The following is a 15814-nucleotide window of genomic DNA, read 5'->3' on the forward strand; positions in this document are numbered from 1 at the left end:
TTTATCGTCATCAATATTTGTTCCTTGTTGGTTACAATTATTGTTTGTTGCAATTTGTTCGTCATTAAGTTTTTGAGGTTCATTTGTGCTGACTTCTTGAGACTCATTTACGCCAACGTCTTGTTCTGGAATTTGTTCTTCGTCATCTTTCTGGTTTTCTTCCAGTTCAAAACTCTCATCCAAGTCTGGCTCTGCATTATTTTCATTGACTTCACACTCCAACTTTTGGTCTAGTTCTTCAGCTCTGTGGTCTACTTCAGGTTCTCCTACTTGCACTGCAGCTGCTGAAGGTTGGCCATTCTGTACCATGGGGTCAGGGTCGGAGTCCGAGTCCGAGTCTGAAGAGTCACCATCTGGAATGAATTGTCCGACTCCATCTGGACGAGATGACCCATCCTCTTCTTCCAAGAGTCCAAGGGCAATCCCTGCTTCCTTGATCTGCAAATGAGACAGATCAACAAAAAATATCAAATTAAATATCTTTAAAAATATATTTCATCTGCAATAAGAAAACTTGTAATTGAAGTAAGAAGCTAACTTTGTAACATCTAACTTTGTTGCTATATATGTGTTTGTGGGTGTAAGTGTTAGTGTTGGGGTGTTTGTATGAAAATCCAAATGAGGACATACAGAGGAAGTGCTCTGGAAAAAACATGGACACACAACAACTAAGGATGTCCTTGATAAAATGACTATATTCAGAAGGTTACAAATTACATAAAAATGTGTATGCCACAGGTTCATGTTTGAGGTATAGGTAGGGACGCTGTTGGATAGTATGGATCGTGTGTGTTTCGGGTTTAAGTTAGATCCAGAATGAGGTCTTCATTCACATGTCCACGCGAGTAGGGGTGCATGTGTTTTCTCACCTGTTTCATCCAGTCTAGGCATTCTTTCTTGGATCTAGCCAGCACGTCTCCCTGTCCTTTCAACACTCGTATATTCCAGGCAAAGTTCTCTGTGGCCCTGGTCAGTTTCTTGCCCTTAAGACCTTCTTTGGTTAATAGCACATTGAGTTGATCCTATTGGACATATAATAGGAGAGATTTGTAAGCAACACATATTAAAAATATTTGAAAACATTGGCTTGATCTTAAAGACACACATTGAGAATTGTCATTTCCCAGGAAAATGGTTAAGAGAGTAACACAAGTAGGTGTAAATTTTACCTTGAGCACAGGGATAGTCTTACAATAGGGTCTGATTTTCCCTAGGACTACAACTGGTCAGTTAGACTTTTACTTCCACATCGTTTTTTTTCTTCAAGTGATGGCTTTAAGATGCACCTGTCTGATTTCACAATCATCAATTGTTTTAAGAAAATGTTAAAAGCGGTATTATTTCTTACATGAAAGACGAGTCCTTTCTTCTGTATCCCATCAATTCTCTGAACGATTTCTTCTGCTTCATCCATCAGCTGCTTGCACATAGAAACCATCTGTAGAAAAGTATAGATGAAAAAATTGATTGATCACAAGACCAATTTTCACTTTCTAGTTTCAATCAAGGTAAAATCACAAAATATATTACAGAATTTTGATGCATACATGTCATTTACCTTTAAAGAGAACAAATTTCACATTTTTTTATCATCTTTTCTTTTTGATCATCTCTCTTCAAATCAACATTTTGAAATCTACCTGTACAAATATGCACATACAAACATGGACATGCACACCCTGACCCCCTTAACCCCATGATAACTACCTGCCGAGTTTTTATTATCAATCAGCCCAATCAGCAATGGAATAATTTTACCACACAAAAAAATTGGGTGAATTATTTGCACAGCTTATTCTGATTGGTGATATAAGTTAAAATATCATATAACTGACCAATCAGAGGCACTATTAGATTGGCAGGTAGTGCTTAGGGGGTTAAGACAAGACCAGATTTTTTAGTATTTGCAAATGATATGCTTACCGACTCGAAACAATTGAGTGCTTTCTTAAGCATTTCTGGTAAGTTTCCCTGGGCTTCTAGATAAGCGCATCCTTCTCTGAACTCTAACCTCAATGCTACTGTCTCTGATGATCCAGCTACTCTAGATGCTAGTAACCTGATACACTGTTTCAGGTTGGCAATTGATGCAAGTCCACAAGCTTCCTTGAACCTTGTCATTGATGTCTGCACATTCTCCCTTAGGTCTGTGGCTTCTTTCAGTGGCTGAAGAGCACTCTGTTGGTGGACGATTCATTATGAAGATTAAAGGGATACACAGTCACTTAATTTCGATACAAAACAAAGTGTAAGACCAACTTTCCAATATTTTGATAGAATACTGTAAAAGTGGAAATTTATGCGCTACATTTATTATCACGCTTTTTGCCTTCCAAGCTGCTGCTGCGAAAATAAAAATGTGCAAATATATTCCTTTTGTGTATAGGTCAATGTAAGGAAATTTAGAATCACAAATTTAAAAACAAAGGGAAATAGCACAAAAATCAATCGCACAAAAACGTCCACTTTTACAGTAGTAATTAAAAATAACTGACCCTGCTACTGAATTTAACCCAAAACTGGTTTCTTCATATATTACAGACCACCCTTGTGCGTTTAATATATGGTTGCCTTCATACGCCATGATTCATCTAACCCAGGGCCAAAGGCAGCCCCCTGAACCCCCTGTCAATGTGGCAGCAATATATCCAGGCTTCAACACCCTAGCCCCCACAGACCTAAAAACAAGTTCTGAACTTTCAAAGACCACAGCGATAAATGTTACCTTGAAGTTTTCATCAATTCCTTTGACACCAACTGTTCTTAGATGTGTGTACTCTCTTGTTCGTCTCGATTTCTTCACTGACATTCCTCTTTTGGTTGGTTTCTGTGAAATAAACCCATTGTGAAATATTTTTATATAAAAACAACTTCATGAACAGCTAAACCAACACAGATACAATGTTAGCACATAAACAAATGTTTGATCTACCTCTCTATCTCTCCCCCTTACTTCGTTCTGTCCCTCTCCCCCATTCTGTCCCTCTCTCTCCACTAAGTCTCTCTGTCTCTTTTCTGTCTAGCCTCTCTTTCATTTATTCATTCCATTGCTTCATTTACTCCATCCCTCCTCATCTCTTCATCCTATATTGTATGATGATAGATTTTGTTTATGAACTAAAAGAAAAAATCTGGCAATTGAGTTTGATCTCCCAAAAATGACTTGAAACATTCCTCAAAACTTTGTACATCAAAATAACAAAATAGCAATGTTTTCTGGCATCCATGGACACCCCAGACTTACCCCTCCTCCTCTCTTATTAGTGACTGCTACATGGACAAATAATGAGGCAGGTTCTAAGGATTCTCCTGTATTGGATAGTAATGTTAAATGCCTGTAACCTGCAAGAAAAAAGTCATGAACATGGATTACTATCTTGCTATCTCCACCCTCATCTTCGTCTGTGACTTGATCTTCTTGGCAATCTGGTGACAGTTTCTTGCCCTTTTATGAGCTGTCACAAGAGGAAATTGAATTATTCAACGATGTAATAGGATATTAAGAACCGGGTTAGACCAAAGTGCACACACTCCATGTTTTAGTGTCGCTTATTGTAAACAGTGAGCCTCTGTATTATTTTGCCATGCGCTGGACATGGGGGGGGGGCAGGTGTGTGTGTGAGGTGTGTATGTGGTGTGAGGGTGGCAGCGCATGTATGGATAAACACAGTTAATAAAGGATACACACAAGAAATATCTGAGTTAAATCGCATCTTTGTATTAGAGCTACTAAACCATAACCTACCTGGCTGCAGGCACTCAAATGGAATAGTATACTGTCCTATGAATTCATCTCCAATGTAGTCATCATCTAATACTACAAATAACCTACCTGGTTGCAGGCACTCAAATGGAATAGTATACTGTCCTATGAATTCATCTCCAATGTAGTCATCATCTAATACTACAAATAACCTACCTGGTTGCAGGCACTCAAATGGAATAGTATACTGTCCTATGAATTCATCTCCAATGTAGTCATCATCTAATACTACAAATAACCTACCTGGTTGCAGGCACTCAAATGGAATAGTATACTGTCCTATGAATTCATCTCCAATGTAGTCATCATCTAATACTACAAATAACCTACCTGGTTGCAGGCACTCAAATGGAATAGTATACTGTCCTATGAATTCATCTCCAATGTAGTCATCATCTAATACTACAAATAACCTACCTGGTTGCAGGCACTCAAATGGAATAGTATACTGTCCTATGAATTCATCTCCAATGTAGTCATCATCTAATACTACAAATAACCTACCTGGTTGCAGGCACTCAAATGGAATAGTATACTGTCCTATGAATTCATCTCCAATGTAGTCATCATCTAATACTACAAATAACCTACCTGGTTGCAGGCACTCAAATGGAATAGTATACTGTCCTATGAATTCATCTCCAATGTAGTCATCATCTAATACTACAAATAACCTACCTGGTTGCAGGCACTCAAATGGAATAGTATACTGTCCTATGAATTCATCTCCAATGTAGTCATCATCTAATACTACAAATAACCTACCTGGTTGCAGGCACTCAAATGGAATAGTATACTGTCCTATGAATTCATCTCCAATGTAGTCATCATCTAATACTACAAATAACCTACCTGGCTGCAGGCACTCAAATGGAATAGTATACTGTCCTATGAATTCATCTCCAATGTAGTCATCATCTAATACTACAAATAACCTACCTGGCTGCAGGCACTCAAATGGAATAGTATACTGTCCTATGAATTCATCTCCAATGTAGTCATCATCTAATACTACAAATAACCTACCTGGTTGCAGGCACTCAAATGGAATAGTATACTGTCCTATGAATTCATCTCCAATGTAGTCATCATCTAATACTACAAATAACCTACCTGGTTGCAGGCACTCAAATGGAATAGTATACTGTCCTATGAATTCATCTCCAATGTAGTCATCATCTAATACTACAAATAACCTACCTGGCTGCAGGCACTCAAATGGAATAGTATACTGTCCTATGAATTCATCTCCAATGTAGTCATCATCTAATACTACAAATAACCTACCTGGTTGCAGGCACTCAAATGGAATAGTATACTGTCCTATGAATTCATCTCCAATGTAGTCATCATCTAATACTACAAATAACCTACCTGGCTGCAGGCACTCAAATGGAATAGTATACTGTCCTATGAATTCATCTCCAATGTAGTCATCATCTAATACTACAAATAACCTACCTGGTTGCAGGCACTCAAATGGAATAGTATACTGTCCTATGAATTCATCTCCAATGTAGTCATCATCTAATACTACAAATAACCTACCTGGTTGCAGGCACTCAAATGGAATAGTATACTGTCCTATGAATTCATCTCCAATGTAGTCATCATCTAATACTACAAATAACCTACCTGGTTGCAGGCACTCAAATGGAATAGTATACTGTCCTATGAATTCATCTCCAATGTAGTCATCATCTAATACTACAAATAACCTACCTGGCTGCAGGCACTCAAATGGAATAGTATACTGTCCTATGAATTCATCTCCAATGTAGTCATCATCTAATACTACAAATAACCTACCTGGTTGCAGGCACTCAAATGGAATAGTATACTGTCCTATGAATTCATCTCCAATGTAGTCATCATCTAATACTACAAATAACCTACCTGGTTGCAGGCACTCAAATGGAATAGTATACTGTCCTATGAATTCATCTCCAATGTAGTCATCATCTAATACTACAAATCTCACAAGGGCTAGTTCTGGTAAGTTGACAGTGAATTCAAAACTTTCATCAAAAATTGGGTTGTACCCTGTAAAAGTAACAATACAAAGGAAAGTAAGTTAATAGATAAGATATGTATGCTTAGATCATTTATGATTTATAGCACATGAGTCTTTTTTGAAGGTGACATCACCTTAAAAGTGACATCACCATTCCAATAAATAGATTAAGTGGGGTAGAGTTCATTTGCTTACCGTTATGTTGTACTGCTTTGGTCCTTTCTTCAGAGCAATCAGCTGGGATGCCAAATATCTCCATGGAAACATAGGGATCTATCACCTGCAAGAGGATTTCAAAACTAGCAATTAAACAAAATCACTTGCAGACTATCCTGATTTCATTGGAGTATTCCAGTTGAAATCCATACACCCCCTTAATCTTCCACAAAATGAGTGTGAATTTCAAATGGGGTTACCTGCCAGAGGGTGATGTATGATTTCAGCTGGAAAAGCCCATTTGATTACAGACTTCACATAAAGCAGCTATTTTCCAATCAATCATTCATTTTATTTTCATAAACTTACACGGATCTATACTCATCAGCTCGTAATCGGCATGCAGTATAACATCGCGGATTAATATCAAAATGTTTTATTTCGAGAATTTTTTTGCGACATCTTGCCAGAAGCATCACAAATTATTAATTCAAGTCCTATACTTTGTCTACTTTCTGTAACACACAAAATTTAGACCAGACAGGTCAACTAATTGAACCCTTTAACGTGGGACTACATTTTTGGCGTAGTGGTAAAAGCCTAACATTTCCTGCCTTTACGAATCAAACTATACATTTATTAGTGATGATCTCTTTGATATGTTTATGACAAGTGTGGCCCACTGTTACCTATTTGAAGTTGAAATATACCCACAGGGAAAATGAGTTATACATGCAGTCCTAATCTGTGTCAAATATGGTATTAATAAGATTTCACTCATTTTTGTTGTTTGCATGTTTTCAAAACCAAGTTCTAAACTAGGGTCCATAAAAAATAGCTAACTAGTATACTTTCCTTATACAATTTGAACAAAATAACATCAAGGGAAACTTGAAAAAGTTTAAATTTCACACTTCAACCTGGGAACAAAATTGACAAATTGTGACCATCCACCACGAAGTGGTAGTAAAGTCAGCTCTAGATCATTTTTCTGTTTATTGCAGATTTGGAAAGAATACAGTTTCAGCTTTAAAATGACACCTCAACCAGCTTCAATGGACATCTGGAAGTGAAGTTATGGTTCATCAAAGGTCAAATTCTTACTATATTTTACATAGAAATCCATATATTGTTTTTGATTGTATCTCAAAATGGAAAATGCCGACTTTACGACCAGTTTGTGGTGGATGTGCACAATTAACGTACAACTATTTAGTAATAGTACACAATTAAAATCATCTTACGTCTCCCTTTGAGCCTGATCCCTTGGGTTTAGGGAATCTCTGGCCACTTATGATCTTGATGTGTAGAATCTGTGGTGTTGTACCAGGAATGATGTCTCTTGAGTTTGCACTGAAATAGGAAATTGCTGACGAAAGAAGAACATACAGGATTATTGTCATGAGATGCTGTAAATGATCATGTTGGTGACTCAGCAGCACAAAGACGTATCTCCATTAGCAGCTGTGGACAGTTCACTCACACATAGTGCATGCACTCATATAGGACATGCACTGTGAATTGACTAAACTCATGCATATTACAGGCAAACGTATCCACAGTAGCTTATAATGGAGATACGTCTTTCTGCCGCTGAGTCTGCAATTCAATTTACTGGAAACCAAACTTTTTTGTAACTTTCTGAACGGAACAAATATGTTCATGTATTCACAACTTAAATGAGAGTGGTTTGATTCAGTCAATAGAATGGGACAGGACAGGACACTTTCTGGAGACAGACAAAGACACTTACCTTCTCTCATGATGCTAGGTTTGAGCACATATCCACACTGGCCATTTTGGTGAAACTTGCCATCGTATAGATCTGTCATCAGACCTGGGGTTTGGTAATTCAGAGCAACTGGAGAAAAGAGGAAAAATAGCACAATGAAACCAAAACAGACAATTTTATTATCGACAGTAATTCAGATGAGTGCCTATTAATTTTAATTTGCTCAACAACTGAATATTCATAACCCGTATCTGAAAAAAATTGATTTGATTCCTCAGTATTCAACCACCTCGCACACACTTCCTTACCTATTTGGCATGCTAATTTGTAACAATAAACTTGACATTTGCCATTTGCAGAATGCACTGTGGTAAGATAAGGAAAGATCATCAACGCTTTGTCCCCATACACACTCAAACCCCCTACTTGTAAAGACCTGTAAATGAGAACCTAACCCAGGACCTTGCACACCCGAAGCAAAGCTCCAAATCTTAACCCCCTTGACTTTTTGCTGTCCAACTGAGACATGACTCTACACCGGCAAATGAGACGTGGTCTTAGATGCATTTTTACATTGTTTGCAATACAGTAACTAGGGAAAGGGAATCATGGACATCCTTGGTTCCTGGATGTCCTTGGTTATCATGTATTTTTGAGGGGTTCATCCTTCTTTGTAAGTCTTTACAAACACACACCACTCACACATGTTAGGATTAGGGAAGACCCTTGACAGATATCTCTTACTGTGACTCACAATAAAGCCTTCCAACCTCTCCCTGCCCAACCTCTTCCCAGCCCCCCCCCCTCCCCTCCACACCCGTTCTTACCTATCTGACATCCTGCGTTCCATAAATCTTGTGGATTATAATTACTGGAGTCCACTCTGTTAGGATTAGGGAAGACCCTTGACAGATATCTCTTGTTGTGACTCACAATAAATCCTTCCAACATCTTCCCAGTCCCCCCCTCCCTCCACACCCACACACCTGTTCTTACCTATTTGACAGCCTGCATTCCATAAATCTTGAGGATTATAATTACTAGAGTCCACTCTGTTAGGATTAGGGAAGACCCTTGACAGATATCTCTTATTGTGATTTACAAAGTCTTCACCACACGTATTGGAAAACTTGTTGGCCACCCCCTCACTGAAGGAACAGATCTCCCAGTACTTTTCTGTGAAACAAAGGAAAACAAAGAATGGTATCCAAACTTATACTTCTATACTCTGATCAGCTCGTAATAGGCAGGACTCATAACATCGTGGATTAATATAGAATTGCGTACACACAGCTGAGCACAGCACCTATGCAAACTGCGCCTTGCGTATTGCGTGAATGGCGCGCGCTTTTTTAAATTTACGTGAGCGTAAGTTTGGACTTTATTGACTCGCGCAGTAACCAAAACCGAATAATTCCCGCCTATTACGAGCTGATCATAGTATAGTGCCCATTTCTATTCATCGTTATGTATTCTGCTCCTGTGCATAATATAAGCGAACTACCCTTCATAGCCCAAATAATATAAACTTGCATCAAAATCGATCATTGTCATGTCAACTGGTTCATGTTCTCTGTGTTAGAAACCACGATAAAAATGATCACAACATAAAGTCAATTGGTTACAAACCACGCGTGAATAAGTTACTACAGTATGACCTATGGTGCAATCGATACCATTGATAGTTAACTTATACTGTGATTGATTTTCCTCACCAGTTACATGCAGCCTTGCTACCAGGTCAGTGGCCTGATGGTGTTTTTGTAATTTAAGGTATTTTTCCTAACTAAAATATTTAATGCAGCAATTAATATTGCCTATTATACTCGAAGTATATGACACATAATGTACTCATGCAAATGCATTTGTCAAGATAATTGCACTTGCCATGCAGTTATTGCATTTAGCTCGAGAGCCTTTATGCAATAACTCCACGGCGCGTGCAATTATCTTGACTAATGCAATGCATTGCACTCAGTTCATTATCCTTATCTTAATTTACACTCAGTTGCTGGGTTAACCTGAAACTCAAGGAACATGTTTGTATAAACAAATTCCTATTTTGCACTTTGCAAAAAGTTTTTTCCACCAAAAAATAAAAATAAAATTGCATATTCATATTAACTTATCAACAAAGGTAGTACTCTTAACATTTGAACTTTGTGTAATAAATAAAGAACTTACGATTTTGAGAGGCTTCCTGGAAATCGTCAAAACGTACAGATTTGCATAGAGTGACTAGATCTGAAAGCTCTTTTATTAACACCCTCTTCTTGACAGCGCCCTCCTTTTTTAATCTCCTCCTCTCGCTATCTCCACCCTCATCTTCGTCTGTGACTTCCCCTTGATCTTCTTGGCAATCTGTGTCCAGTTTCTTGCCCTATAGAAAAGAAATCAAATAAGTGTAGCTGTTATGTGTACTTTATACTGTTTACCCTGACTGCTTATCCTCAAGTACCAGGCTTTTGTCCGGTTTATCAGATACAATCTGGTTAGTTCAGTTGTTAAAACATTGGACTTACTATCTGAAGGTCTGGGGTTCAAATCCCAGCACAGGAATATTATGTCCGATGTTTTTTCTCTGGCTTATTTGCCTATGCACGTTATGTTTCCATTGTAATTTCATGTTTAAATGTGCCATACCATTTTTCACCCCGATGTGGCAGTGACGTCAATGTGTAGAGGCAGCTGCTTTGCACACTCATCTATGTAGCATCGTAAAAAGTGCAAATGTTTATGTCAGTGCTTTGAGCAGAATCATCCATTGTCCACAATGAGAATCCGCTAACAACATGCAGAATAACAACACAAAGTTGTCAGGGGTACCTACCTTAATTAGTAGTCTATGTCTGAGTTGTTCAGGAGATGGAAGGTACTGTGCATCTTCATTAATATTTTCCTCATAAAGTTTGTCTGCAGAAATAAAACACATTTCAATTTTAAAAGTGGTATGAATAGATAAAAGTATTTATGAATCAATTGTAGTTAACGGGCTCGTCACAACTGGTATAGTAATTGATGATGATAGTTATAAGCCAAATTGAGTCCATTTCGAGAAAAATGGGAAAGAAAGTTGTTGCATCCCATGCAGTTTCAATGCAAGGTGGTACTGTCCCTATGAATCTTGCACAGAGGGTGTAGATAACCGCACACGTAGCAGAAACTAACACTAGCTTCATTTTCATTATTTTATGACTTAACTCCTTTTTAGAACTAGCATCCTTAATTGCTGCACCAAAAGGCATTTGTGCTAAAATTGGTCACTTTCTTGCCCTCCTATATGACACTTTAATTTTCAACCTTTATACAATGTAAAACACTAACACATTTCATTAGGTATTGTTTCTTACCTCCAAATACTGTTTTGATATAATGAGCCATGACTTTCTGTTGCTCCACACAACAATGGTTTTCTATTGCCAATATCACAGGATAACTGCAGAAGAAAAGAAAACAAGATTATAACAAAAATTATCTGGAATCTATGGGCAACAAGAATGGACAAAAACTGATAAACTTCATGAACATTTTTAGAATAGTAGCAATAGTTGCAGAACTTTTGTTTGTTTGTAGCAACATATTTTTTGGCAATTTGTTACTTTTTCTTAAGCTAAATGAGTAAAGTGAGTGGCACAGTGAAATATTGATATTTTTTCCTGAACCAGTTTTTTGTAAGCAACTTAAAATGACAGAGAGAGGTGAAATTGCTTTCTGTAGCTCATTAGAAAAGAGTTTCCATCAGATTTCTATACCCTTTTTCTTGAAAATAGAAATAACAAGTAAATCAATTGTGAAATGGAGCATTTGTACAATAACTATCTGACAAGTGCTGCGAGATGCTGATGTAATTGATTCGTAATGCATACTTCCATTTCATATCTTCCATATCAAATGATAATTATAAAGAAAATAGTTCCTCTAAAGTCTAAGCATGAGATTGTTAAAAAGCTTTTGTGCCTATAATATCAACTGATTTCCAATCTCCGATTTTAAATTGATTGCCTCCAGAAAAAAATGATAAAGTGTATGTAGATTTGTGGCTTTATAGGCAACACATGCATTAAAAGGAACCCGATTAACAATTCTAAATGGTTTTTATAAGAAAAAAAATATTTAAGAGTTCTATATTGAACCTGAAAAACAATTCCAAAAGTTTTTTTATTGTTCCTTCTGGTGATATTAAAATGATGCAACGTACCCACCAACTTTGTGTTGTATACCCCAACTTTCCTACATTAGCTTCAGTTTCAGCCATATTTATCATTTAGAGTTGATAGTTTAGTGGTTTGGGCATTATTTCAGGTTTGAATCCCATGTTGATTTTTTATCTGGAGTTTGCGCTGACACTTGTTCATTTTGTTTGTCTTGTTTTAATTGTAACAGTGTGCTAGAAGATTGATCGCAACAAATTGCAGTACTTTGGTCACATCTCAAGAAGAAATGGTGACAACTTGGAGAAGATAATAGTTCAGGGTCAAGTTGAAGGACTTTGCATAAGAGGCAGACAGAAGCTCCATTGGACTGATGGAATCAAATAATCCACTGGACTATCCCTGACGAGTGCTAACCATCTTGCATTGGACAGGCAGAGTTGGAACAACATCATCATAATGGTCACAATGGGTCAGTCATGACCCATAGGACAACAATGATGAATTGTAACACATTCATTGTGTTAACCTCTCCTTTTAACTTAATATAATGTGCCAAACACATGCTGGTTGTAAGCACCAATTTCTACTTTTGCTAAATTAAGGAATATAGATATTAATGTATATTCATGTACAATTTAAACTAGACCTGATCCTTTGGAAGTCAAACACATCTTTAATTATTTCATGCCATTTCTAAAATATAAATATAAAGCTTACTCTGATGTCTCAAATGCATGTTGGTTAATGGCCTCTACTACAGCTTTGAAGGAGATTTTAGATGTTAATGTGTGACCATGGTAGATGATTGGTTCACCATTGGCTCCGTCCCAACAGTCCACTGTAAGGTAAAAAGAAACAGGAAACCAACAAAAATATTAGGTACAGGGTAAAAATAAACTGTTCATTTGTAAAATCTTCATATTCAGTCCTGCTATGAGGTGCTGGCAGTGGCGGCACCAGGATATTTTTTGGGGGGAATGGGGGTCTTGGGGTAATTAGCAAAATTCAGGGAGGCAAATATAAAAAAATATTTTGGAAAATCGACTTTTGGTATGGGCATGTAGAATAGAGCAAAATCTTCCAAAACATGCATAATAATATCTAGATTGGCCTAAATTTGTGCATTTCAGGCCAAAAGTTTACAAAATTTTTTATTCCCTACATCCGTAGAGAAACGCACATTACCCCCAAAATGGAAGAATGTGCAAGTTCAAGGACAGGTGGGCTCCTGATGGATATGGATAGTACACAGATTTGTATTTAACATGCCATTTAATTTATACTAACAATTAATTAATCCAGATTTCTTCCTCTCAACTGTAAAGAGTTAACCTGCTGATAAAACATCAGTTGCACTTAAAATCTCAGCAGCTAAAAGGAGTATCCCATCATGCATTGCAGTGTATCTGCTTGCTCCATAGCAAATGTATACAAAAAAATAAGTAAGAGCTGCTTAAGTATTGATGGATAAATTCACAATAATTTAGGGGTGCCATATTTTCAAACAAAAGTTTAAGTAACCTACCCCTAATCAGTGGTGGTGCCATGGGGTGGTGCCAGCGTTAAAAAAAAAAAAAAAAAAGTGGTTGTCCACCGGACAACCAGGTAACAGTTTTTGGTTGTCCGCCAAATATTTCAGTTGTCCGTGATTTTTCAAACAAATTACGCTACAAAGTCAGACATTTCTTTCGATCTGCTCCTGAAATCATCACTCGTCATGTTTTTGTTTTCGCAAAATTAACGTATAGTAAATGCTAAAAATGTGCTAATTATAGCGGATGCAAAAAACAAAAAAACATTTGAATGGTTTGATTTTGTTTTTAAAAATTGGTTTTATTCATCGTAAAATTAATATAATTATGGAATCGTATATAATTTTTAAAATAATTTACTTGAAATCTAAATAAAAAATAATATTTTCAGCTTGTGATAATAATACAACATCAACCGCACGCGCACGCCAGGACAGTACATCATTAAAATTACAGAGTTCCATGACTTCCACATTTCGCTATTTACAAAAGAACTTGAAACTTTGTATTCTGTCATTTTTGTGAATGCGACTGCTGAAGGAAATTTCCACTCCACATGTTCTGGTTAGCCTCTTCCCAATGACGCAGTTAATCTGTCCTGTACCAGAATACGACAAGGCCGGTGCATGTATATTATGTATATTAAAATATAGAAATTGTGTGTAGATTTTTGGTTATCAACCGGACAACCAGCGACCTCATTTAAGTTGTCCGACGCTTGTTTTGGTTAATTTGGACGACCGGATAACCACTATTTCGAACGCTGGGTGGTGCCATGGGGGAAATGCCCCCAGTCAGAATTCTTGCCCTCCTGTTGTCCCCCTCCCCCAGTAAAAACCCCAAATTATGATAATTTCCACTTTTTGCGGCAATTTTGAACAAAATATTGTTAATTCCCCCCATAAAATTCACTTTGCTCACCCCCCCCCCCCAAAAAAAAATTCCTGGTGCCGCCATTGCCCCTAATGTTAGCAAGTAATTGAAAGTTGAAGTAAGGGATTCATTTTCTATGGCAAGTGCAGTTCTATTATGGTACTGCAAAGCATAATGGGATAGGACCTTTCAGCTGCTGTGACTCAAAATATCAAAGAGTGTAACAAACAGTACTACCAGTATGTTACTAAGTAGCTAATGCCTCCTGCATGGTAATTTAGACAATGTGATTCAATTTCAAAAAAATTCATATCATACTTGGGAAATTGGTTTGCAAATGGGAGAATGCAAACCTCCATTTGCGATTCAGGAATGTACAATTGGCCCAGTTTCTTTTTGTGCTAATTCAATTTGTTCAGTTCAAATGCTGTGATCAAAAACTGAAAATAATCAAATAATAACTACTGTTTTTTCTACATTTCCTCTGCCATATTGGTATTTAGATATTTTTTGTTCAGATTTGTATGCAGTTTTAAGCAAGAATAAACCCTGCTGGTGAACTTGGTGACATTTTAGAAATTGAAATCTTCAATGACATAATACAGTTTGAATGTCATAATAATATCTGATGCAAAGTAAAACCATTCTCCTTCTCTTCCACACTTTCCTTCAAATCCTTCTCTTCCACACTTTCCTTCAAATTCCTTTCAATCAATGTTAGTGACTGGAATAACTTATGCAACAATCATATTGATCATCTTGGGGCAAAATTAATAATAAGTACTAAAAAGTAAGCAGTGGCTCCGGAACCGCCAGGGCCTGGGGGGGGGCCCCTCAATAATTTTGGTGGGGGGCCCAAGTACCCTAGAGCCCCCCAATAATCTGAGGTAAAATTCATAATTTTAGGGTAAAATTCATAAATTTGCGGTAAAATTCATAATTTTAGGGTCAAATTCATAAATTTTCAGGTAAAATTCATAATTTTAGGGTCAGATTCATAATTTTAAGGTAAAATTCATTATTTTAGGGTATAATACAAAATGTAAGGTACAATTCATGTAAAAATGTATGCATGTCAAAAGCTGCCGCGCATACCCCCTCCCGCACCCACCCCCTTCAGCGTTTCGCGCCTCGGAGAAGGCCACACATTTTGGGCCCCCCAATATTCAAAATCTTCCGGAGCCTCTGGTAAGACACCATTTTCCCCTGAAATGCAGTTTAATGTTGCAAAAAGTTTCAAAATTCTCAAATTCAATATACTAAACATATTTTGGAAAGGTGCTTAAATTTCAAACCTGTCAAATAAATTAATCATTCATATGGATAGACATTCTAATTTTGTTAGCAATTTCACTCATTTTAGAAGAGGTTTGTACTCGCAAAATCAAATTGCTGCAACTTTTGTAGATGATAAGTGAGGCACTTTGGTTTGTGTCAGACATTCTTATAAATGAAATTTGAATTTGACTGATTGCTACCGTGGTTTTAGGACTTGCTTTAGGTCCATTTTACACAAATGAAAAATACTTGCTTTGGGTGCTATTTGAAAATCCTTGTACATGTACACAGGTGAAATACAAGTCCTCCCCT

The 15814-nt window shown here is 37.1% G+C and overlaps 1 protein-coding gene across 1 annotated transcript in view; it reads right to left on the minus strand.

Moving 5' to 3' along the window:
• The window catches only part of LOC140166933 (inactive phospholipase C-like protein 1), a 129405-nt gene that overhangs the window by 324 nt on the left and 113267 nt on the right, over positions 1-15814 (minus strand). Inside the window, exons 13-27 of the mRNA XM_072190418.1 lie at positions 12537-12657; positions 11016-11101; positions 10496-10578; positions 9850-10045; positions 8662-8841; positions 7687-7794; positions 7178-7302; positions 5973-6057; positions 5660-5806; positions 3245-3342; positions 2726-2827; positions 1924-2178; positions 1349-1438; positions 870-1022; positions 3-438 (exon numbers count right to left, since the gene is read on the minus strand). Coding sequence (XP_072046519.1) covers positions 3-438; positions 870-1022; positions 1349-1438; positions 1924-2178; positions 2726-2827; positions 3245-3342; positions 5660-5806; positions 5973-6057; positions 7178-7302; positions 7687-7794; positions 8662-8841; positions 9850-10045; positions 10496-10578; positions 11016-11101; positions 12537-12657 — 2265 coding nt within the window. The remainder of the gene's footprint in view (positions 1-2; positions 439-869; positions 1023-1348; positions 1439-1923; positions 2179-2725; positions 2828-3244; positions 3343-5659; positions 5807-5972; positions 6058-7177; positions 7303-7686; positions 7795-8661; positions 8842-9849; positions 10046-10495; positions 10579-11015; positions 11102-12536; positions 12658-15814) is intronic.

Source organism: Amphiura filiformis, chromosome 12, assembly GCF_039555335.1.
Source record: "Amphiura filiformis chromosome 12, Afil_fr2py, whole genome shotgun sequence".
NCBI classification, from domain to species: Eukaryota; Metazoa; Echinodermata; class Ophiuroidea; order Amphilepidida; family Amphiuridae; genus Amphiura; species Amphiura filiformis.